Here is a 25,473-nt window from a genome sequence, read left to right on the forward strand (position 1 = left end):
CTTGGCCTCTCGGGCTCACAAGAATCAGGTCTTCTGGGAAGTGTAGCATAATTGATTGGGGTGATCTCACAGAAAGAGAAAAAGTCGTTTCCATTATGCCGAGCGGCTCTCCTGTGACTGACAGACTTCCACAAAGTTAGGTGGTATATATGGAACCGGGGAGACAGACCACTCCCATCATAAAGCAGTTTGCCTTTCTTGGAGCCTCGGAGGTGACTCAGAAGCTCTGTTGCTCTTGTTAACTGCTTCATTATGCTTGGGGTCTACAAAATAAAGTGACCACCAAAAAGTAAACTTCAATCATTTGATTTACACAAGAGGAACAAGATGACCTTACAAATACGAACCGTGTACTTAAACGCCCGTCTCACTAGGCAGCTTTACTTGCTCTGTGCCTGCGCCATCAGTCAACCTTCCTTCAAGTACACACACTCTTTTTTGTAGAAATCGGTTCACCAGCTCGATAAGGACTCATTCTTTTAAATGTGTCTTTGTGCATCTTTATTTTGATCCACTAAATGCTGCATTTATCTTATCCTCGTAGATTAAATCTTATTTCTAGTTTCTCTGGTAATATTTTAATTTTAATGTATCCCTAAGTTTGGTAGCAGTATTTGTAGTATTTTCTGTCACAAGAGTTAAGGTGAAATAATGTGCTCTCTTTCTCTCTCTTAATTTTCGAGACGGCGTTTCTCTGTGTGGCCCTGGCTGTCCTCCAACTCACAAATCCACCTGCTTCTGCCCCCACCCCCAGAGCTGAGAGTAAAGACTGTGAAGAAACTATGCCCACCTAATACGTTCTTTTAAAAAGTAAAACGTGAAAGGGTGGGATTTTTTAAAAAATGTTTCCAGTATACTTGTGTGGGGGGAGGATTCTTGCCATGCTATACTGGAGCTAGAACCCAGGGTCTCATTTGCTAAACAAGTACTTTACTACTGAGTTACAGTACCAGAGCCTTAGACTGTAATCTTCCTTGAAAATTAAGTCTTTGCAGATATAATTCATCAGTTACGATGAGGTCAAACCTCACTGAAATACTGCTGCTAATCTAAGAAGAGATATGCAAGAAGTCGACCACACAGAAGGCAAGAGGAGGAACTTACACATTACTGGCCACACCAGAGGCTAGAAAAGTCAAGCAAAGATTCTCTCAAGTATCCAAAGGATCATGAGACTGCTGACACCTGATTTTGGACTTAGCTCTAGACGTGTGACTAAATTCTAGTTGCTTTTAAGCACCACTGTGGTGATTTTATCATGACAGACCCTGCAGCTCATGCAGATGCTAACATAAACTCAGTATCTCTTCTTACAGAAACACTTGCAGAGCACTAACATTTTAAAGGGCTTAAATTCAAATGATCTGTGGTTCCTAGTAAGGCAGAACCAAAAATGTGCAAGCCTTGGACCTCTCCATTGTCTTCTCCACCTACCTTTCTCCCACCCACCTACCCACCCACAGTAACCTCCAGTGAGGTCTACAACGTGCAGACATTACTCAACCATGTATGTTGCCTTTCCAAAACAAAACTGCTGTTGATTTTTTCCCTACTTTATGACTTTATGGACAGAAAATTTATTCTTACATGGATCTTAGGTTTTCTTTCCTCATTGTGAATTTTCATTTTTTTCACTTAAAAGAGGCACTTTACAGTTTCTCTTCAATATATCTAAATCGTCACTATTTTTACCTTTTGAGGCCTACAGCCTTAGGACCATTGTTAAATAAGTGCTACCTGAACGCAAACTCGTGTGATACTGATTACTGAAATGACCACCGAGTAAGAGGCAGATAGTACATTATAGTGTAGACTCTCTAGAGAGGGATGACTTGTATCCTCTCTGCAAGGCAAGAGGGACAAGCACATCAGAAGATTCCTCACTCTACCTGAATGGCACACAATTAAAAACTCACAAATTGTTTATTTCTGGAATTTCATTTAGTATTTCCAACAGCAGTTTACAGCAGGTAACTGAAGCCATGGACAGTAGGACTGGATATACGGAGGGCTGCCATGTGCCAAGCTGTGGGCTAGGAACAAAACAACCCCAATCTCTTCTTTCAGGGCGACTGAAATACAGTTTCATGTAATCCATTGTAAAAGGCCTTTAAAGCCAGTCTTGACCTATAACAAAGACCTATAGTAGGTATCTTAAGTGACTATATGGTGGTCTTTTATTGTTTGTTGTTGAGACAAGGGCTTCTATGGACCTTAGAATTTGAGAAGTAGGGCCTTGAACTTAACAGTTCTCCTTCCTCAGCCTCCCAGATGCTGAGATCGTAAGTCTGTACCACCTTGTCCTTGTGTTTCACTCACTGGATACAACATGCTTTATTCAAGCAGTATCTTATGGTCTATCTCCCTTAGATAAAAATCTTCAGATGGCCAAGCAGAGTGGCTAGGCCTATCTATTGTAGAGGGGCATAATATAGGCCTTACTTGGCATTTGTTTGATTCTTCATAAGATACAACAGTCTTTAAAGAGTCTAGAATTAGACTTGAAATTTGAACCCTGGTTCTATTTTAAAGTTACTTAGCCATTTAGTACCTCCATTTCCCCACTAAAGCAAAACTTATTTCTTTTCTACCATTCTGTCCCTATTTAAACGTCTACAACCGTATTTAGAAGACAGTTGGTGCTACTATTACTATTTCACGTCACTTAGCTCTACTTTTTGTGTATGTCTTCTTACCTCCCTCCCATTCTACAATGGAACGCTGAGCTCTGACTAGCTTTTTATTTATCACACAGATGGTATTTTCCAATTTGCCATTTATCTTTCCACTTTGTTTTCTTCCCCCATAATTTTATTATGTTTACAGAGTCTAATCTAGCAATCTTTTTTTTTTTTTTTTTTTTTTGGTTTTTCGAGACAGGGTTTCTCTGTGTAGCTTTGCGCTTCTCCTAGAACTCACTTGGTAGCCCAGGCTGGCCTTGAACTCACAGAGATCCGCCTGGCTCTGCCTCCCGAGTGCTGGGATTAAAGACGTGCACCACCACCGCCCGGCTTTTTTTTTTTTTTTTAAAGATTTATTTATTTATTAATACATACAGTGTTCTGTCTGCATGTATCCTTGCAGGCCAGAAGAGGGCACCAGATCACATTACAGGTGGTTGTGAGCCACCATGTGGTTGCTGGGAATTGAACTCAGGACCTTTGGAAGAACAGTCAGTGCTCTTAACCACTGAGCAATCTTATTTTTATGGCAGATAGATATGTACGTGGGTAATATAGAGCCTCAAAACATATAATTATTTTAATGGTTCCATGAAGACAATGAACAACTTTGTTGTAGTTTTATAGGAGAAACTTCTATAAGTTAAGTAGTAATTGCTAGATAGAATTTTCGAAGAATGTTACTGGCAATTAAGGAAACGTAATAGAATCCTTTCTCCTTAAAGTTATTTCTGAAACAGCGTCTTGTATAAGCCAGGCTGGCCTCACTATGAAGCTGAGAATGACCTGAACTTCTGATCCTCCTGCCTCCACTTCCCAAGTGCTGAGGCTGCATGCATCACCACACATGGCTCATGTGGTGCTGGCGGTGCAGGGTTTCATGAGTACTAAGTAAGCACTCTACCAACCGAGTTACAACCCCAGGCACCTAAAGTAGTTCTGAAGAAAAAAACTGAAGCTGCTACCTTCCAAGTGTGAGGCATGGAACACACCCCACAGCTCTGGGACAGGAGTTTCTCCACAAGCAAATGACCACAAAGCTCCTAGTTTAGGATCTCTCTTGATCAAAACATGCTCTGTAACCAATTGGTATCCATGGCCTGTGAGATCATATCTAGATTTCACATAGTATGAAAAACTTGGCTGACATCCCAAACAGATACACAAGGATCACAAGGTAAACACAGAGTGGGCTCTTAAATGTGCTGCTGCCCAGTTCTTATTCAGGCTGGCAAATGTCAAACTAGAAAACAAACCATGTTTAATACTAAAATCTGCTCTATTCCACCCACTCCCCTCAATCAAATCTCAACCTCCCCCTCTTCCTCCTCCCCACCCCCTCAGGTTTTTAGACAGGGTATGACTATATAGCCTAGGTTAGCCTGGAGCTTGCTAGATCACAGTCCACAGTGTTTTGGAACCCACATCCTCCTGCCTTGGCCTCCGGAGGGTGAAATTACAAGTCACCATGCCTAGCAGTCTTTTATTGTGTTTACCTACCTACGAATGCTGCATCTTCCCAGCTCTTTTCAGTTCTCCATTTTAATTACAACCTAAATTTATCATCCTTTGTTGACTTTCTTGAACCCTTGATCTGGTCATTAATATGACTTTGCCAAAAACATCAACACCTGTGCTCTTTGCAAAGCATCACCCCTAAGTTTATATAAAGCTACCATTAACTGTGGTATGATTCAACTGCTGTTAGTTCACATTTACAACTAACCTGAATTTAATTTTCTAACACAGTTATCAATCACTTTCACGAGAAGTGGATCTTTATTTTCTTAATATAAGTATTAGTTTTATTTATTAGTCATTCTGATCAACCGTATTACAAACCACACAGATGATGAGCATTAGAGACCTAGCATTCAGTAACTGACATAACAAAACTGTGCCTGCTTAAACAAAGACGTACATAATAGATACAGATAAATTTCTGGACCCTAGAAAAGACTTTTGGTAAAACATCAGACTAACATCCCAAAAAGTTTTCTAAAGGAATTATTAAAGGTAGGTGTGGTGCCTCTCACCTATAATTCCACTTCAGAAGGCTGAGGCAACAGGATTCAAAGTTCCTAGCTAGACTGCATGACCAACACAGCAAGTTTCAGGCCAGTCGGAGCTACATAGAGAGATCCCATCTTGGAAATAATAAAATCTAAAAATACATGATAGAGTAAGAACCAGAGAAAGTTTTATGTCCTCTCTCATAATTCATATCCACACCTGCATTCAGTCTTTCCTCATCCCGTTAGCCTTTCTTGTTCTTTTCTTCATGCTATACTGTATCCACATGTACCTTTGTTTACATATATAGACTATATATATATATATATATATATATATATATATATATATATGCTGAACTCTCCATGAAAGAACATATCCTTCTGAGATTTTTATGGCCTCTCTTAATATTATACATTCTAAGTCCATCCATTTTCCTGCAAATTTTTTGAATTTCATTTTCTTTTAAAGCTGAACAGGATATAGCATATTTTGGTTTTGTTGGTAGATGAGTCCATAAAATATATTTGATAACAGACATGCAAATTTTAATATGAAGCTCCACAGTTACCATTTCAAATCACCTTTCTAACTGGGTATAGTTCACTGTGTTGTATAGATTTGGGGTTTGTTTAGTTTTGGTGTGTGATGTTTTTACTGATAAGTAAGTTTTTTTTAAAAAAAAAAAAAAGCATAAAAAACAAAACTAAGTTTATAGGTAAACCATTTTCCTGTTGTTGCAGGCACTCCCGAAAAGCTTATGAGAAAACTAGGGAAAAGGTAAGGTGGCCCCATAGCCCCCATGCCTGGACCACAGACACCATCACACTATAGGTGTCAGACTTCAGGAACAAAGCTTTGGCTTGAAAAAAACAAGCAGCTGAAACGACAGCAGCCTATGGAGCGACTTTGGCAAAAGTGCATTTCTGTGCACTTCTAAAGTATTAGCAATGGAGGTGCTTTACAGGGCAGGAATTTTAGGGTAAAGCACAGTACTCATCAAGCCAGTTATCTGTGAAGGCATTTATCAACACTGCTACTCAGGTCAGATGCAAGTGACACCAACAAAGGGTCAGAGGTTCACTTCTAACCCTTGACAGCATCTCAGTTGATCTGGGGAAGCTGCTTGATGTCTGCAGGTCTTGGCTTCATCATTTATAAAGAGGGTTGAACTAAATGACACCTATCATATGCTACAGTTCAAAAAGTGAAAAAAGAAGAAACATATCTTCAATTCATTTTATTAACAAAGGAAATTAAATTATCAGCACAGACTGATAATTTCCACCTATTTACAAGGCTGATAAAATATTCTAAAGCTGGTCCAAAAATGCTTATAAGTAGGCTTGCTCAGGCCAATAAACCTGCTCTCGAAGTTTAATTATCAATTTCTTTTCTCTTCAATGATGAATCTTTCCTCTTTAGGTCTCAAAAGTTGCTGTAAAATCTCGAATTTCTTTGTAAAGCACGATATAATTCATCCCAGTCTGGTGTTTCATCAACGTAACAGTTCTAATTGCCTTATTATCTGCTCTGGTGCAGTAGTAAAGCCCCTCAACATTTCATTTACCTTACAACAAGGAAACCCCATATATCTCAGCCTAAAGGAGATTACCTCCACCTCGTAGATGAGCAGAGGCATGAAGACTTAAAGCTCTCTGGAAAGCCAATACAATCTATCACTATTTAACTGTTTGTCAATGTTTATGCCTATCTCAACTCACATTTAATGGAGCTTTTGATTGTTATTCTCCACTATAAAATTCTAATGGCAGCTAAATGTCACTAATTCTCTTCTGAGTTTAACATGTACATTGCAATGTTACTTGGGAGACAAAATGATTTGGTAGAAGATATATGGGCTTTGGAGTCATAAGACTAATTTGCATGGGTTCAAATCCTAGATGTGACTTTTTTTTTTATGATTTATTTATTTATTATGTATACAGTACTCTGCCTGCATGTGTTCCTGCAGGCCAGAAGAGGGCACCAGATCTCATTACAAGTGGTTGTGAGCCACCATGTGGTTGCTGGGAATTGAACTCAGGACCTTTGGAAGAGCAGTCGATGCTCTCAACCACTGAGCCATCTCTCCAGCCCCTAGATGTGACTTTTTTATCTATGTGGTTTTAAGTTCGTTACTTGCCTCTCTAAACCTAGTTCCTACATAAAACAGAAAGGCCATTATATAACACAGGAATGAATATAATTACAGGTATATTTACTGATCCAATGCTGTACACACGATAACTATTCAGTATATTTTAGTAATGCCCTCCTTTACCCATTAGTGCCCACTTGACTGGCTTCTGTGTTAAATCGGCCAGTTGACTGCTCAGTTCAGCCTCTGGTAATAACCTGTGAAATCTACTTGGTGAGCTGCCAATACAACTGGCTCTTTTTGTTTGGTTTTAGGGTTTTTGTTTTGTTGTTGTTTGTTTGTTTTGTTTTTTGAGACAGGTATTTACTACATAGCCCTTTCAGGCTGGCTTTATTCTCATCATGGAGTCTGGAGTGGCCTTAAATTCACTACAATTCTCTGGTTTCGGACTTCCATTGTTTGACAGGAAGAGAACAGAATAGTTAGTATCTGAAAAACCAGAGAGCACCATATATAGAAAAAAATATTCCATCAAATTTTGTTTCAATTTTATACATGGGTCTGCATCAGTGTTCTTTGTCATGATACAAAATAAAACGTATTTCTTACTCTGGTTTAGCTCAAAATAGTTTGAAATATGTTGCTCTACTGAAGACAGTTATCTTTGGCTCTTCCTGCCAATGCTCACTACTACTGAGCCTTTAAAATTCAGTGTTTCAAATTCCAGATGCGCCCTACACTGTTCCTCCACATAAACAGTTAATAGAAACTGGAGGCTAACCGTGTTTTATGTGGCCACTTCTCTTCTTTTTCCTTCATTTGAACCACAGTAGCAAGTAAAAGACTCCTTAAGCGGGGAGGGAACCCACGGAAAAAGCAAAAGAAAATACTAAAGGATTTCACAACTAGAAACCTAGTCACCTAAACAATACAAGACAAAAATCTACAAAGTATTCCACAAGCTACAACTGTTTCAGTAAATATACTGACCTATAGAAAAAAGATGTTGCTTTACTAAACACATATTAAATTGGGGATTGGGTTAGGTCTATTAGGAAAAGCTTTCCCCCAAATCATGTGTGTGTGAAAATCTAGAATGAGCTGAGAAGATGGTATTCAAGATACCAACATGGTGAGTGAGACTGATAATTAGTTATATCCAATTTCTCTCCTCCTCCTCTGAGTCTTGCTATATGGCCCTTGAACACACAACACTCAGTCCAAGCTGGCCTTGAATTCTTCAACTTCCTGAATGTTGAATGCTAGGATTCCAGGGTTATACCACCGAGCTCAGCTTTTGGCTCACAAAGAATGCACTCCTTAACTGTTAGACTTATGGGTTTCTCTAAATGGGCTCCTAGAAACCCAATGTTACAATTATTTTCTACAACCAATGACCTCATGGCAAGTTTCATCCCTTACAAATCTGTTAGAGTAAAAAAATGGTATATCCAGGATACCATGTCACTCAGGAGTGCTGCCCTCCGGGCTCTACCACTTTCAGCCTTTAAGCAAATCGTAAACTCAATTTCTTCACTACAATTATTTTATATAAGTAATCACAATGGATGAAGGCAGAACAGGTATTACTAACACTGTGGTTCCAATAGCTGTGTATGCTGCCAAAACAAAAGAAGCAGGAGATGGTGAGAAAATTTAGATGCAGAAAACACTGGTATTCAATAAATAATTTATACGAGTGATACACGGCTAACTTTTCTGAGTTGTTCTCATCACTTGGTTTCAAAATAGTATGGTATACATTACTTATTTGTAATTCAAAGCAAAGCTACATACATAGTTGCAAATTTGAATACTGGTTTTCTACTGAAGTTAATTCTGGGTCACAAATGTAGTTTAATTCTAAAGCACTGTACTATAGCTAACAATCGCCAATTTCACAGTTGTAGCCACAAAATAGGGAAGATGCCATTCTGAGTCTTCACAATAAATACAAACCTGGAATAGGACAGGACATATCATGGTATGTGTTAAACAGCCGGCATGAAAGGCCTATCAAGTGAAAAATGATGCTGGTGTGGGGGAGGGTCACTGCTGGCAAAAACGGAACAAGAAAGCTCTGGTGAACGGCAGTCAGCACTCAGCACAGTGTCTGCCACAAGTAGATGGGCAAGAACCAGAGGCTGAAAGAAATCCAGCGACGCAAGCTCCAGGCAAGCGCCAGGCTCCGGGAACGCATCACCGCCTGGACGGCAGTGAGATTAGCAGCCAGTGGGGAGGCACTAGCTCTCACCTCACTGCTCCCCCACCCAAACTGTTCCAAATTGTTCTCTTGGACAATAATTTTCCCTTGGGAAGACAGACAGATTTTTCAAGGGCTGTGGTAGATGCTTAACTCTGTAAGAAAGAGGAGCTTCTGTACACTTGCTGCTGAGGAAAGGATTAACTTTCGACGTCTTCAAATGTACTGATTACCTCTGCTCCTGCAGTAGCACACTCCATTCAAAGAGCAAAGCATTTTCACTCATTTGGTTCCCAACAGGGCATTTCAGCCTTTAGACACACTTCAAACTTGCTACTTGTCTTAGGGTTTCTATTGCTGTGAAAAAGCACCATGACCATGACAACTCAAATAAAGGAAAACATTTAATTGGGGCTGGCTTACAATTCAGGTTTAATCCACTGTCATCATGGTGGGAAGCATGGCGGCATGTAGGCAGACATGGTGCTGGAGAGGTAGCTGGGAGTTCTACTGGCTTGGGCATCTGATACTCAAAGCTCACCTCCAATGACATACTTCCTCCAACAATGTCACACCTCCTCCAATAAGGCCACACCTCCTAATAGTGTCACCCCTATGAGCCTAAGGAGCTATTTTCATTCAAACCACCATACTACTCAAGACATGTTTCACTGAACTGGGTGTGGTAGCTCACACCTCTAATCTCAGCGAACAAAAAGCTCAAACAAGAGAGTAACTGAGATTCCAAGGTCAGCATGGGCTACACAGTGAGTTTCCAAATTAGCCCAGGCTATAAAATGATACCTCAAAATTATTTAAAAACAAACAAAAAATGTATTTCACTGTTTCGATTATTTCTGAATTATAAAACTGTAGCCAAGCAGGCCATTAAACTGAAGAATTTGATTATTAAATATAGAAAAATAATTTTTTAACATGTATAGGATGTATCTATTCTGAAATAGTGACTGTTACAATTCTATACATTTGATTCTAATCAAAAGATTAATCTTAATCAAAATTTTAAACAAATTCAAGCCCCATACTAACTTCAATGTTTACTTACTACTTTAATTAAGTCAAATGCTAGGGCAGAGATGTAACTCACATGGAAGAGTGCTTGCCAACGTTCTCACGAAGCCCTGGCCTTGAACGCTAACACTGCATAAACCAGGCATGTGGCACAGGCCTAGAACCTCAGCTCTTGTTAAACAGCAGGAGGACCAGAAGTTCAAGGTCATCCTGCACTAACAATCAAGTTCCAGACCAGCCTAGACTACACCTCCCACCTTTTCATGAGACCTTGTCTCAAAAAATAAAAAGTCAAATTATGACTATGGCTAAATCTTTCAGTTGTTAACTTGGTGGTCACAATAACATAAACTGAACAAGGCAGTCTCGCATAAACACTTTCTTCATTTTTAGGTTTTGGCTGAGATTTTTTTTTTCCTTTTCTGTGTGTACTGGTTTTGAATACACATAAGAAACAACAGAGAAGTATTCTGTATACGGAGCTTTCATTTCTTGTACAATGTTACTAAAAATGTACCACTTGGTCATAGACAGATTAGGTACTATGACTTTTACTTAAGAATACTGACCCCCTCATCCTGGCGGCGAGGTTGACAAGCTGGAACTGATGGTGGGTGGAGAATGAAGGAGACCTACTGCTTCCAGAAAGCTGACCTGGGTTACATTCAGTGTAGACTGGAACAGGAAATCAAGACTAATCATCCTGATTCAGGAGGAGAGAAAAACCCAATTACAATCTTAAAGAAATCACCAGCAATGAAGTCTTGACATCAAGCTTTGCACACACCACGTTCGTGCAACTTTGAGCAAGACAATGACCATGATGTGAAAAGTACAGAAACAGACTGGGAGCCAACTCTACTGGCTGAAGAAGAGAAAGTCTCACAAGCCAAACTTAAAAAAGAAATGGAGTTTTAAAGGGGGACTCTAGTGAACAAAGATCAGTTCCAAAGTGATTTAACAAGATGTCTTCTAAATGCTTGATGCCTAGAGGTATAAGCTAGTAAGGGAGGTGAAGGTTGTCCTCGAGAGACAGGTCTGTGATGCTTTTCACAGGAGTAACAAGTAAGGGCAGACATCATATAAATAAAAGTCAGTCAAAAGGATGGAGTGAGACTAAAGAGATTTAAATACTAAAAAAAAAAAAAATCAAAGCCCCCAAATGTTTAGTAAAATCTAAATTTATTCAAATTACATTATTATTTAATCCAGACAATATATTTATCATTTACTTATATAGTAAGCTTCTTCAAGACATAATTGTTTTTAAAATTAAGCAGATTCTTTGTTGTTAACTTTTTAAAATTAACTGATTTGGTATGTGATGCACGGATGTATGCCTATAGCATGCATGTGATGGTAAGGGGACAGACAACTTCTGAGTGTCTGTCTCCCCTTCCACCCACACAAGGCTCCAGTGATGAACAACAGGCTCAACAATGAGTCCTTTACCTGCTGAGGCATCTTGCTGGTCCCAGTTTTCTAAATTCTGGATTTGGAATTATTATGAAAACATAAAACATCTATTTTAAAACTCTATAAAAATAATACACACAAATAAAGATTCAAGACAGTATTCTAACTCATAGAGAATTGGCTTAAAGGTCACTTACAGTATTTTTAAGAAAATTATATTTTTAAAACGCTCTTCATATACATATATATTAATGGGCCTATTTTTTTCAATTATTTGATTCATTTCTGGGGAAAATCAATTACTTAAAATTTCATATAGGTCTGAAAAACATTGAAAAAAAAACTATGGCCTTACTATGGTAATTTTTTTAAGCAAATCTAAGAATCATTACTTTCACTACATGTAGTATTCTCTCTATTAGAGAAAAACAAACAAACCTGCCTTGATTCCTCATGTAACTTCTACACAAAACTTAAAGCAATCAAAAAGCACCAAGAACATCAAGAGCACACAGATTCTAAACTTAGAGCAGGTAGCAGTCTTGCAAGTATTCTGGAAGACACACAGGACCTAAGACCCAGACACAGCTAGCGGCTCTCACAGTTCACTGATGTACCAAAGGCTTAGGAAATGAATATGAAAGTGCTAGTCATTCTCTAAAAGGCTAATGCCTATTAACAGCTTAAAACAGGGCACAGTAGGGGGTTAATGTGTTGTTGTCTGAATCACTTTCATCAGTTTAAGTACCTATTAGTCCTTATTAGCTATGTGCTAGCAAGGTGCTATTGGTCTTTTAAAGTTTTATCTGCTGCTCCTTATTCTATTTGGCCAGAAAGATACTTTGACAATCATGTTTGAAACATGAACTCATGAAGTTTTTAGGTCTGTATATTTAAATTTCTGCATTTTACCTTGTATTTCAAAGTGCTCTTTCCTTTCAGGATTATATTCAGAAGTAAGGTAATTTATTTGGTATGCCTGAATGTCTAATTAGTTTTTATGATTTTTGCTGTCATTTATTTTTTGAAATGAGTTCTCACTATTTCCCAGGCTGCTCTTGAACTCCTGGGCTCATGTGTCTTTTTTGGCTTTGTATTCCAGAAGTTGGGATTATAGGCCACCACTATGCCTGGCTTGGTACTCTCTAAAATTTACTCAAAGGGAAAAAATAAAATGAATCTTCTAGTAACTAAAAGGAATGCACATGTAAATTCTCCCAAGTATGATCACTAGTATTTAATGGTTCATTTATTTTCAAATATAACAAATGGTTAATTTTTGGATATCACAATTCATTGTTTAAAAATTGAAGTTCAAGGCTAGGAATATAATTCATAATTACTGATTGTCTGGCATGCAGAAAATCCCTGCATTTGATCCCCACCACCACAAAAATACAAAACAATAAAGCAGAAAAATAACTTAGGGTCTGCTGAACTCACAAGCTTCAAGGTCTAAATTTGGAGGAAAATCTAGGACTCTAGCTCTGTCTGTAATTAGCTGGGCAGTCCCTAGTGGCAAGCACGCTATGGAGAGAGGGGGAACTGGAACATGGCAGTGGCAAGTGAGAGAGAGGCCTGAGATCTGCTTGCTGTTGTGGCCGAGAAGGGTCGAAGGTCTGCCTCGGAACCTGGCCACAGGATGTCCCTGGCTCTGGGCAACAATGAAGGCCGGAGATGAGGAAAGGTTTCACTGTCTGGATTGGACCTCTTCAAAGGCCCGCAACGCCACGGGAGGCCATGTTAGTGTCAGTGGTCTATGCCGCTTGCTGCCCCAGGCCTTGATTAAACCTGAAACCCATGTAGACATATGTAGGCTGTACCTTTGCCTGACGCTTTGGTGATGTCCTCAGGCCTTGCTGCCTCTAGCGCTATGCGGATGTGACATAGGTAACCACCCCAGGCCATGTCGAAGCTCCTGGCCATGCAGCCACTGAAGGCCATGAGTGAGTCAGTGGTCCTGATACAGTCAACAGCCATGTCGATGACTATAGCCCATGTTACCACCGAAGCCCACACAGTTGCACGTGGTCTGGGCTGACACAGAAGCCATGTTAATGTCAGTGTGTGTGTGTGTGTGTGTGTGTGTGTGTGTGTGTGTGTGTTTGCAGAAGAGCTGGTCCCGCCTCTTACACTGTGGTGCAGGCTGTGGCATTGGCGAGGTAGAGCTGGCTCTACCTCAGTCAATGACTTCTGGCATGGATGCAGGTGGAGAAAGCCTTAGGGGGCTGGCCAGTAGGAATCTGACCCTGCTCCAGTGAATATATGGAGAACACAAAAATGGACTATTTTTTCCCTTGGGGGAGGCAGAGATCAAGGGTGGGGGAGACAGACATGGGAAGACTGGGAAGTGAGTGTGATCTGGGTGCATTATGTTAGATTCCCAAATAATAAAAAATTTTAAAATAATGATGATGATGCCGGGCAGTGGTGGTGCACGCCTTTAATCCCAGCACTCGGGAGGCAGAGCCAGGCGGATCTCTGTGAGTTCGAGGCCAGCCTGGGCTACCAAGTGAGTTCCAGGAAAGGCGCAAAGCTGCACAGAGAAACCCTGTCTCGAAAAACCAAAAAAAAAAAAAAAAAAAAAAAAAATGATGATGATAATGAAAGAGAAGTCCCCAAAGATGTCCTTCTTAACAAGTAAAAAATAACTAAAACTTATTTAGTAATATACAAATGGTAGTTATAGAACAAAAGAAGATAATAATAAGCATAAGACTAAAAAATAGTTATTTCAGGTAGGGGAGTAACACAAAATTAGTTTTTATTTCTGTTCTCATTTTAAGTGATGGGTTTGTGTTATTAATATTGCTAAATAATATGGTTCAATTTAACAAAAAAATTCCAAACTTCCTGTTTTTCATATTTCTCAAGAGTCACTGCTATTCACTACAAATGAAAATTCTGTTTCAAGCCCATGAGAGGGCTCAGTGGGTGAGGGAGCTTGCTGCCAAGCCTGATGACCAAAGTTCCAGGCCTGAAGCCCATAAGTTGGAAGGAGAGAACTGACCCTTGAAAGATGTCCCCTGATCTGTGCACCATGTCATGTGCACATGCACATACACACACACACACACACACACACACACACACTAAATTAAAAAAAATTAAATTCTCTAATTTGAGTAAGAATGCATATTGGGTCAGGTGGTGGTGGCCCACACCTTTAATCCCAGCACTTGGGAGGCAGAGGCATGGGGATCTCTGTGAGTTTGAGGCCTGTCTAGTCTACAGAGTGAGTTACAGGACAGCCAGGGCTAAAAAGAGAAACCCTGTCTCGAAAAACTCGAGGCGGGGTGGGGGGGTGGGGAGCATATTGGTTGGCATTACATGGACCTTGGCTTTATACTCAAATCCAACTGTTCCAGAATTGAAACACCTCATATTAAAGAGTACGCTAAAGATACTGTAAACATGAATGATTGTCTTGAGCAATGGGAACTCACAAAATTGTACAATTCTTTTCAGTGTTTTCAGAGGAGCACATGAAGAGAAGTCACACAGGACTTGTAAAATCCAAAATTCCTTGGCTCCTGCTTAAACCTCTATGGTTGGAATCATGAAGGATGAGCTCTGGGTGATGGTTGCTTACTGAACTAGTGCAATGGTTCTCAAACTCTTGAATTTCAAAATACTTTGACATTAAAAAAATTACTGAGGACCACACAGAGGTGTCGTTTATATAAATCTGTTAGTAATGGCTGTATCAGAAACTGAAACAAAAAACTTATGAAATATTTAATATTTTGGCATTCATTTTTAAAATTAGGAAAAATTAAAATGTATTTAATTCACTTGCTGAAAAAAAAAGACTGGGAAGATGGAACAGGTAAGTCCTGGCAGCACAATCATGAGGACCTGAGCTCCCATGCCCAACAGCCACACAGCGTGCAGACCTGTAACCACTGCTAGGAGAGGGGAGGGGAGAGAGGGGAGGGGAGGGAGAGATACCGACAATCACTGGGGTCCACTGGCCAGCCAACTTAGCCAAAAGACAATCTGCTGCGGGTTCCGTGAAACGTCTTTAAGGGAATAAAACAGAGAGTGATAGCGCAGGACATCCGACATTCTGCAAACACATATGCACACAAGGGCAAACACTACATATAAATACATTACACACATAAGTAAATGTGCCATTATGTTAAAACAACCAATTTTATAAAAAGTAACGCTACTTTTCAAAACAAATAGCGAAAATGGTAGCATTTTACATTTTTGGAAATCTGTGTCTAAATTAACAGAAGTAGCTCTATTCTCATATCTGTTTCTGCATTCAGTCTGCTCTAGTATTGCATAGCCCCTGGCAAGCCCACGTACAATCGTGAGCAAGTGTACTTGAAAAGGAGGCTGCAGAGAGAGCCCCATCAGTGACACGCTCGCCATACAAACTGGAGGACCAGAGTTAACCCCAGGACCCAAGTGAAAAAGCTGGGTAGACACAGGGGCTCCCTAGCCAACCCGCATAGACCAACTGGAGAGCCAAGGTCCCAGTCTCAGAAAACTAATGGGATGGTGTCTGAGGAAAACAAACAAGCACATCCTCCTCCCACCCCACACAAAGCATTTAAAAAGGGCAACTATGTCCTAGCATTTCTACACAAATAGCTTCTATTTTATAGAAACACTGAAAGAGGCTTAGGGACTCAAAGGAATCCAGTGAACACAATAAAAATTGCTGGCTTGGTGACGGGCACTGTAAGAAATGGAATATTATTTCTGAAAACTGCAATTCTTTATCACAGAGAAGGGATCTTTCTCTCACTATGTTACTGCCATCTCTCCAGCCCCAATCCTCCTATTCTTATGCTTTACAAACAGCAGTAACAATCTGTAGCAATGGGCACTAAGTCACAGTGACACAGGCATGAGTAGCTGTTATGTGCGACTGCACAGCAGACTGACTAGAGATGGCAATAATACACTGTACATCTCAACAGGCTCACAGGAGGGATGAAGAACCCTGATTGAAAGATTATGCAATATATACATGTATTCAAACAATACTTGATTCACAATTAATATGGACAATTTTTGGTTATCACTTAAAACTTTAAAGGTAACAACCTATGATAATATATTTTAAAATAAGATTTTGAATGCTCCCCAAACAAATGATGTTTGAGGTGATAGATACACCAATTAACATAAGCTGCTAATTATGCATTGAAATACTAAACTGTGCTCCATAGTAGGTATGTCTATTATGTGACAAAAATAAAGATTAAAAAATAATTGTGCTTGTATGCATACATATCATGTGGTTGCATGTACATGCGTGGGTGCATGTGTGTGGAGGTCAGGTTGATGTTTGGTTTTTAAAGACAGGGTTTCTTTGTGTATCCTTGGCTGTCCTAGAACTCATTCTGTAGACCAGGCTGGCCTCGAACTCACAGAAATCCACCTGCTTCTGACCCTGAGCGTTGGGATTAAAGGCGTGCGCCGCCAGCGCTGGGCTTCGACCACATCTGAGACAGCATCTCTCACTGAATCTGTGTACTGGCAGCTATACTGGCTGGCTAGCAAGCCTCCAGGACTCCTGTCTCCACCTCCCTGGCACTGGGTTACAAACACATGTGGAGTGAGTGCCTGCTTTCTGCAGTGATGCTGGAGTCTCACACTTGCACAGCTTGCACAGAAGGGACCTTAGCAACTGAACAATCTCTCTAATTTACAATTTTTTTAAACCTGGGAAGAGTGGGCCTGTTTATGAGGGTTAATTTAGCAACACGCAGGTAAACACAAACATAAATACCCATTCAACTAGATTCAGAGACAGTAGGGACAGAGTTATAACTAATTCCATGCAAACTACAAAATCTTTTTTTTTTTTTTTTTTTTTTTTGGTTTTTTGAGACAGGGTTTCTCTGTGTAGCTTTGCGCCTTTCCTAGAACTCCCTCTGTAGTCCAGGCTGGCTTCAAACTCACAGAGATCCACCTGGCTCTGCCTCCCGAGTGCTGGGATTAAAGGCGTGCACCACCACATAAATTTTTCTATAATAGATTAGCATTTATAACATTGAAACAATGTTCAAGGTTGCTAGTTTTTAAGTAAATCCTTGATGTTAGGTTTTATATCATGCCATCCTGAAGAATGACTATTTAAAGTTAGCTGTTTGTTATAGCCACTGTTTCTCTCTTATTTCTCCATTTCTAAGTCCCCTATGTTTAAGTTATAAAGTAAACAGTTCCAGACTGCTGAGCTTTTTTCTATGTTTCTATGTCATATGAACTTTTTTCTAGTTTCTACCACTTCTTAACCAAGCTGGCAAATTACACACTATTTTATGAATACCATCAGACACTATCTCATTGACTCCTGAAAGTTTGAGAACTGCTCAGCCTTGAAAAAAATTCTTCATGTATTTTAACTTAATACAGAGTCTCAGAATTTAACATTAGATATGAAAATTATACTACTGTATTAAATTTAATTGCACTTCAGTGGACTTACAGTTTCAAAGGTTTTATAGAGTACAGTACTGCACAGTAATTTCAGAGACTATCTTTTTATTAAAAGTGTAACAGCATTATTTAGAAACCAGGAATATTTGCTGTTACATTAATGTTTATTTGCTTCATTATCCTTTACAAAGGTTTCTAATGGACGAGGTTAGAACATGAACACACATATACACAGATGCACATACCAAGAGAACCATAAAGTATTTCTTTGGTGCAAGTGTCTCAACAAGCAAAGAATTTAGTTAAAAACAAAACATTGAGGATCTGTCAATACTATAATCTAGCATTAAAACTATAGGAACAGGACAAGATGGTACAGCAAATAAATGTGCTTGCCAAGGAAGCTTGGACCGGGGTTGGATTCCCGTAACCCTCCTAAAAGTGGAAAGAAAAAAAATGACTTCACAAAGTTGTCCTGACCTCTCCCAACATAAATACATGTACATATACACAATAATAAATTAAAAATTAAAGAAGTATAGGGGCATCTTCTAACACTTACAAATCACAAATGGGTTCTGAAAATTAATGTTCTCTAAAATTCACTCAAACACTTGCCACTACAATAATCTTAAGTCCAAAAAAAAGAATACAAGTGGCCTTGCCTAGAATGTTAATAGCATAGATACAAAGTGTTTGTTCTATTGAAAAGAGAAGGGTTTTGCTGGGATTTGGAACCAGAGAATCACTTCAACAATTAACAGGAAGACACCATTACACAGCCACAGAAAATACTTAAACATGCAAGCTTCACAGTCTTTCCTTCTCCAAGGCCAGTCAAACATTGGCCAAGTAACTAAGAAACAAGATTTTTATCACAATTAAAAAAAAATCAAGTTCTGAGTCCGTCCTGGAATCCATAGGCATTCATTCTTAAGTCTTCTACTTAAGACTTAAACAATGATGGTTTGTTTATGTCCTTCCAAAATTCCTGTGGAAAAAAATTACCAATCAAGTATGAAGAAATGGAGCCTTTAGAAGTTAGTCAGGTATGAAGGTTCTTCTCTTGTAAAGGGATCTCATAAAGAGGCTCACATAGGGCTGAACCCTTCCTTGTCCTTGTCAAAGCACTCAAGGTATCACCTAGATGTCAAAAAGACTCTGGGCCTCCTGTGAAAAATACATTTCTATTATTTGTACATTGCCTACTCTCAGATTTTTTTGTTACAGCAGCACATACCAAGACAGATGTTAATGACAGCAGTAAACATATACTGATCATTTGCTATGTATCAGGTATTTGAGCTAAGTGATTCACATAGTTACCTTATTTAATTTTCTTAATAACAACATGAAAAAATACTACTGTAAATTCCATTTTTCAGCTAGCTTTCAAAGGCTAAGTTACTTTCCTAAGGTCATAGATGTGATATGTAGTGAGTGGAATCTGGGGTTCTGTCTGCTTAACTCCCACAAACAGAAATAACTAGAGCAATTATTATGCAGTCATACCATTGTTTCAGTGGCTTTCAATTACTGATTAGATCAAGTTTAAAAGTGTTACAGGGGAAGCATCATTCATTTGTTCATTGAAAAGAACTTTCACTGAGTACTAACAGGTTTTAACACTGTATCAGATGCTTCAAAGGCAGTAAGAAATTCTGAGAGGTTGCTAAATAAGTGTTCTGTGAATCAGCCACATCCATGACAAAATATCAAGAAAAAAATCAGAGCTCTCTGGTACATAACAGCATCCTAACAAGACACTATGATGTTCTATAAATGTACTGTTAGAAAGGACAAACTAGAATAGAAAGGTCACACACCTAAGCATCTATTAGAATAATTTTGCAACCTTACTACAGAGTTTCAACATTTCTACCAAGTAACATGAAAACACCCACTGTGTGTGTGTGTGTGTGTGTGTGTGTGTGTGTGTGTACAGATACAAACAGGGAGGGGGATGAGCAAGCAAGAGAGAGAGTAAAAGATCCTTCACTTTCCAACCCAATTTGCAGAACATATTCTGTGTTGGGAAAATGATGCTCATGAGCACCTTGGTTTTTCCATTTCCAGCTTGAAGAGACATATGGCTGCAGGGTCCATGGCTCCTGCTTGCCAAGTAGCTGGCAGAAGTAGATGACGAGCTGACCACCTGCATTCCGCTTTGACACCACCTCTGACTACGACTTTGGAGAACTGATTACAAAACTTCCAAAAGCAGCTAGATAAATTCTAAAGTAAGACACCATCCATTCTGGTTAACTTTAACTCCAACAAAGAGGTGTGGTTCAAAGGCACAAAAAGGGAAAAACAAGCTAGAAAGGCTTCCAGGGTCATTTACAAAGCTGTCTTTAACCTTGCCCACACAGTGCCCATCACACTTCCATCCATCATTATTATAAACACAGGAACTGTACCAGAATCCAACGCTTAGCAAGAAAACCCTTTTGTCTACCTAACTATGTATACTTTTCACTTCTTATGCCACTACAATATATATTAAACTAAATAAGGATTTTTACTTACATTGTTTCCAGTTTCTGCTATATAATGTATTATGTATGTATGTAAAGAGACAACACACTCTTGTACCATAAATGTCGGTATATACAAACTTGGGAAGATGGCACAGTTTGAGAACAGTGCTTTATTAAAAAAAAAAAAATCAATATAATGTCCCCACAGGTTCCTGATGTAAAATTCTATAAAAAGGCTTGTAGATTTGTAATTATGGTGTGTCAGCTACATTTAAACAAGAGTGTTAAAAGATTGTTAAAGTTAAGGCAACACAATTGCAGTGTGAATTGTCCCAGTCTCATTCTAATCTACTGGTGTCACTTTCATTTAATCAGAGGAGAACTATAGGGCAATGTCAGTGAGATTTCTAATACTTTAACATTCTTTGTTCACACTGGATTTTAAGCTATTACCAATCTAAAATGGTTACAAAAAGATGTATTTAATAAAGTATTTTTAATCAATTAATTCACCCACCAATGAGCTAGCTATCAGGCATTACTAAAAGTTGGCTTTAAAATCAAAGGTCACCTTCAAAATTAAATGGATTAAAGTTTTTTTTTTCTTGTAGAATTTCTTGAATTTACCACATGTCTAGTAACAAACTTATTTTATAAACACATATCCCACTTGGAAATGTAGAGTAGACAAAAATCACTTAGCTAAAATACCACATCTTGACACACTCTTCAAGAAAATAAATTCAAATTTTCCTCTACTTTAGTGAAAATATTTTCTAAATAACTAGTACAGAAAAAAAAGCTACTATGGCAAGGATTTGTATTTATGTCACACATTTTAAATTAAGTAAGGCCTGATGTATAGAGGTTGACAGCATATAGGTGTACCACCAACAGCCTCCAAATACATTATAGCATAGACAAAATAGAGATCCAGGAGCTAGGTGCACAGATGATCAATCATCTTAGTTTACCTGGATGTCTCCAGTTTTAACAGAGAATGCTCCATATCCTAGGAAACTCCAGTCCAAGAAAATCAGGACAGTTGATGCCACTTAAACATCAATGGACAGAGCCAGATAGATGACAGTAATGTCACAGATCTGTACTGAGGAAGAAAACTAGGAATAGTATTTGGTCATTTCCTACAAGAGTAGCCAGACTAGCTGTGACATACACAGATACCTGTAAATCTAGTAATCTGAGAAAAAAAAAATCTAAATCTTTTAAAAAGAGCCAGCCAGACTGTGCTAGTTAGTTTATTAACTTGATACATTAAAGTCACCACAAAGAGGGACACTCAGCTAAGGAACTGTCTCTGTCAGACTGACCTAATGGCACTTTCTTGATTAATGATTGATATGAGAACACCAAGCCCTGGGCAGTACTACCTCTGGAGAGGTGGTCCTGGGCTGAATATGAGAGCAGACTGCACAAGCCCTGGAAAGCACAGTGGTAAGCAGTCCTCTTCCATGGTCTCTGCTTCAGTTCCTGCCTCCAGGTTCCTGCCTGAGTTCCTGCCTTGGCTTCCCTTAGTGTCGGCCTGTTACCTAGAGGTTAAAGATGAAATAAACCCTGTCCTATTTAAATTACTTTTGGTAGTGGTATTTATCACAACAACAAAAAAGTAAGTAATACACAGATCAAATCTACCAACAATGCCCACTATTGTCCATGTATCACTTAACTGAAATGCTTGGGACCAAGTATGTTTCAAATTTCAGAGTTTTTTCAGATTTTGGAATGTTTGTATAAATTTTACCAGCTGAATGTCCGTAACTCCAAAATCAAAGTGCTCCAAAATCTGAACATGTTCAATGTCACATCAGCACTCAAAAAGTTTTGGATTTCTAAATATTCTGAATTTCAGATTTTCCAGTTAGGGATGGTCAATCTGTACTGAGTCACATGTTAACAAAGTTGATTGCTCAGAAAAATTTCATTTAATTGCCCCTATGTATTGTACATGTCTATTTCCACAGCCTGAATTAATCCTAAAAAGAGAAAAATCTTGCAACTGAGGAGGTGTATTTAAGGCCCCCTCTTCATCAGAGGCTCAGTACCAGGTCAGCCTCACTGCTGTCCAACATTCTTAGTAAACAGACTCTTTCCTGTTCCCAGTGCCTTATTCTCTCCTCTAACTTGTTATTGTTTAGGTAACATTTCTCTGGAAGGAGGGCACCATGAAGCTCTTACTATTTTCCACTTGTGTTGGTTTGAATGAGAATGGTTCCCATGGGTGTACATATCTGAATGTTTGGTCCCTAATCAGTGGAGCGATTTGGGGCCTTGTATGAGGGGATATGTCACTCGGGGTGGGCTTTGAGGTTTCATAGCCCATAACAGGCCCAATCTCTGGCTCTCTCTACCTTCAACTTGAGAATAAGAGTTAAGCCCTCGGCTACTGCTCTAGCACCATTCCTATCTACCTGCTGCCATGCTCCCACCAGGATGGTCACAGATGCACCTCTGAAACTGTAAACAAAGCCCCAGTTAAATGCTTTCTTTTCTAAGTTGCCTTGGTCATGGTGTCTCTTCACAGCAACAGTGACTAAGACACCAGCTAAAGCACTATCAATGAAACTCACTTCTACTTCCACTTAACATACAGGCTGGGTCTCACCCACCAGACGCTTCCACCATTTGCCATCATGATCAGGTGGCCATCTTGTACCACTGCATTATCTCCCTGATGCCAACCACCATCTATTAACTACCTCTTTCCATACTCCCTAACTCTCAATCCTTCTGTCCAGATTTCCTCCTAAATCCCCACACTGGGGACTTCTGAATCACAAGTGCTGCAGCAGATTTTATTAAACTTCACAGTATAATCCATCCAAAATGAACTCTAGGACAGAAACCTAAAATATAAATTCTAGTGGCTCTCAAGTTTGAAAGGAAAAACAAAACGAACTGGGTAATGGATGATGACCTTACACCACTTCTTAAGTTCCTACTTAAATGACGTTTCTCTAGCATATGTATTATAACGCTATAACTACTTAAACTGAATAAACTTATAGAACAGTATACAGACCACAAGGGTGACAACTATTGAGGACATACCAATTAATGGGAAAACACTGTAAACCATTTCCCATGATATCTACTTCAAAGCATTCTCTCACACATTTGGCTAAAGAGAGCACAACTGTGGGCTGAGGGATGGTGTGGATTATTTGTATTCTGGGTTATATACCTCATACTCCCCTCCGTTATCCCAAGTTCTAATGCTCTACCCACAACATCCCAGTTGTAATCAGAAACCTTCTTTCGTTTGCTTGCTCTGCTACTAACTTGAAGTATGACTTTAGATACAATTTAGATTTTGTAAACTTCACTAAACATGTTCCTGGTCAAGAAAACGTTTATCGTGTATCACACCAGCCACTATTTACTTGCCACATCCTGTATCAAACAGCATAGCAGACATTTCTTTTCAATAACTGAATGCAGGGGGATTTAGACTCTACCTTACAAATTCAATAAAAGAGGCACAGTGCAACGTGATGTGTTCCAGAATACATAAATCAATGACAGAATCAAGATTTGAAGTGGAGCCAGGCGGTGGTGGTGCATTGCCTTTAATCCCAGCACTTGGAAGGCAGAGAGACAGGCGGATCTCTGTGAGTTCAGGGCCAGCCTGGTCTACCGAGCGAGATCCAGGACAGCCAAGGCTACACAGAGAAACCCCGTCTCAAAAAAACCCAAAACCAAACCAAAGATTTGAGGTCAGCCACAACTCAGGACCAGCTGTGCACTTTCCTACCACTCATACCATCTCCTGGCTGTCTTCGTAATAAATGCTTCCAAAGTACTGTGTGAAGTACTACAACTCGGGGGCAGTATCTCAAAAAGTGATTTTCCTTCCCAGGTTGTCCTCCCTCTGATGGGAATATCATAAACGGCAGAGAGATGGGTCAATAGGAAAAAGCTATTCCCACTGCAGAATGACCTGCCTCGTAAGGAGGCTGTGCATCTTTTCTCTTGGAATGCTTCACGGTTGGATCACCTTGGATCTAAACAAAAATAGTTCTAACGAACCCCTAAGTATGTACCGGCGGTCGGGAATAGAGGCAAATCACAAGCCTGGCCTACTCATGGGAGGCAGCATCCCACAGCTCTGGGGCGAGCTCCAGGGAAGAAGTTTGCAGAGGTGCTCAAGTTTACGCCCCAGTTCCCCAAGTCTGGGAGTCGGGCACGTCAGAAGAGCACAGGGCTCCGCCACCGTCCCTGCGGGGTGAGGCCCGCGCTCGCAGCGTCCCCTAAACTTGAGCGCTGTCCACCTGAGGCCAGGCCAGGGTGGGCTCCGCCTCCTGCCAGCCAAGTTCAGCGAGCCGCCGCCCGGCGCGCGCAGGCCAAGGCCCTCCAGCCGCAGGCCACCCTCCTCCTCCCGGCCCGCGGGAGCCGAGGGCGGCTCCGAGCCCCGCACACAGGACGGCCGGGCCAGCACCGCGCTCGCCCCGAGCCCCGCACGGAGGGCGGCCGGGCCAGCGCCGAGGGCGGCTCCCGGCCAGCGCCGGCCCAGACTGAGCGCGGCCCCTCGCGTCCCGCCCGCCGAGACCGGGGCGCCGCGCCTGCCTCGGGCCGACCCTCCGCCGGACCTCCCGGGCGGTGAGGAGAGAAGAGCGGCCACGGGCCGCGGCGCCGCGGGCCGTTCCTTACCGCTTCACCACGCCTGTCTTGATCTTGATCTGCCTCACGCGAGGATCGGCCATGGTCCCTAGAGCGCCGCAGGAAGGAGGGGCGGGACTGCGCGGCGCGCCGGCGCAGAAGGGGCGGTGGGGGTGGGCGTGGCGTCGAGGATGCGCGCGTGCGCAACCTGGAGCCCGGCCCTGCCACGCCTCCCTGCCCGAGCCTACAATCCCTGCCTCTAAGTTGCTCCAACAAGTGCTCAAGGTTCCCAGCATCCCCTACCACCAGTTTCTGCCTATCCTCCTTGTGCTTGAACAGCCAGCCCACTTGGTTTGGACACAAGTTGCACTTTTTTTTTTTCCTAGTCTCCACAACCTGAGTTAAGAAACTTTCTGTTCCTGAGCAATTGGGCAGGATTATCTGCTTAATGGACAGTGTGACCCAGAAACTGATATCAAGGATTATTTTGGTTTTCATTGTCTGTTGTCAAATGGAGAACGCTAT

The 25,473-nt window shown here is 40.5% G+C and overlaps 1 protein-coding gene across 1 annotated transcript in view; it reads right to left on the reverse strand.

Annotated features, from left to right (window-relative positions):
- Tbca (tubulin folding cofactor A) overlaps window positions 1–25,112 on the reverse strand; it is a 57,460-nt gene extending 32,348 nt beyond the window's left edge. The window contains exon 1 of the mRNA XM_059276556.1: window positions 25,000–25,112. Within this exon, the coding sequence (XP_059132539.1) occupies window positions 25,000–25,052 (53 nt within the window). The 5' untranslated portion in view covers window positions 25,053–25,112. The remainder of the gene's footprint in view (window positions 1–24,999) is intronic.
- Window positions 25,113–25,473: the final 361 nt, after the last annotated feature.

The sequence above is a fragment of the Peromyscus eremicus genome, chromosome 11 (assembly GCF_949786415.1).
Source record: "Peromyscus eremicus chromosome 11, PerEre_H2_v1, whole genome shotgun sequence".
NCBI lineage: Eukaryota > Metazoa > Chordata > Mammalia > Rodentia > Cricetidae > Peromyscus > Peromyscus eremicus.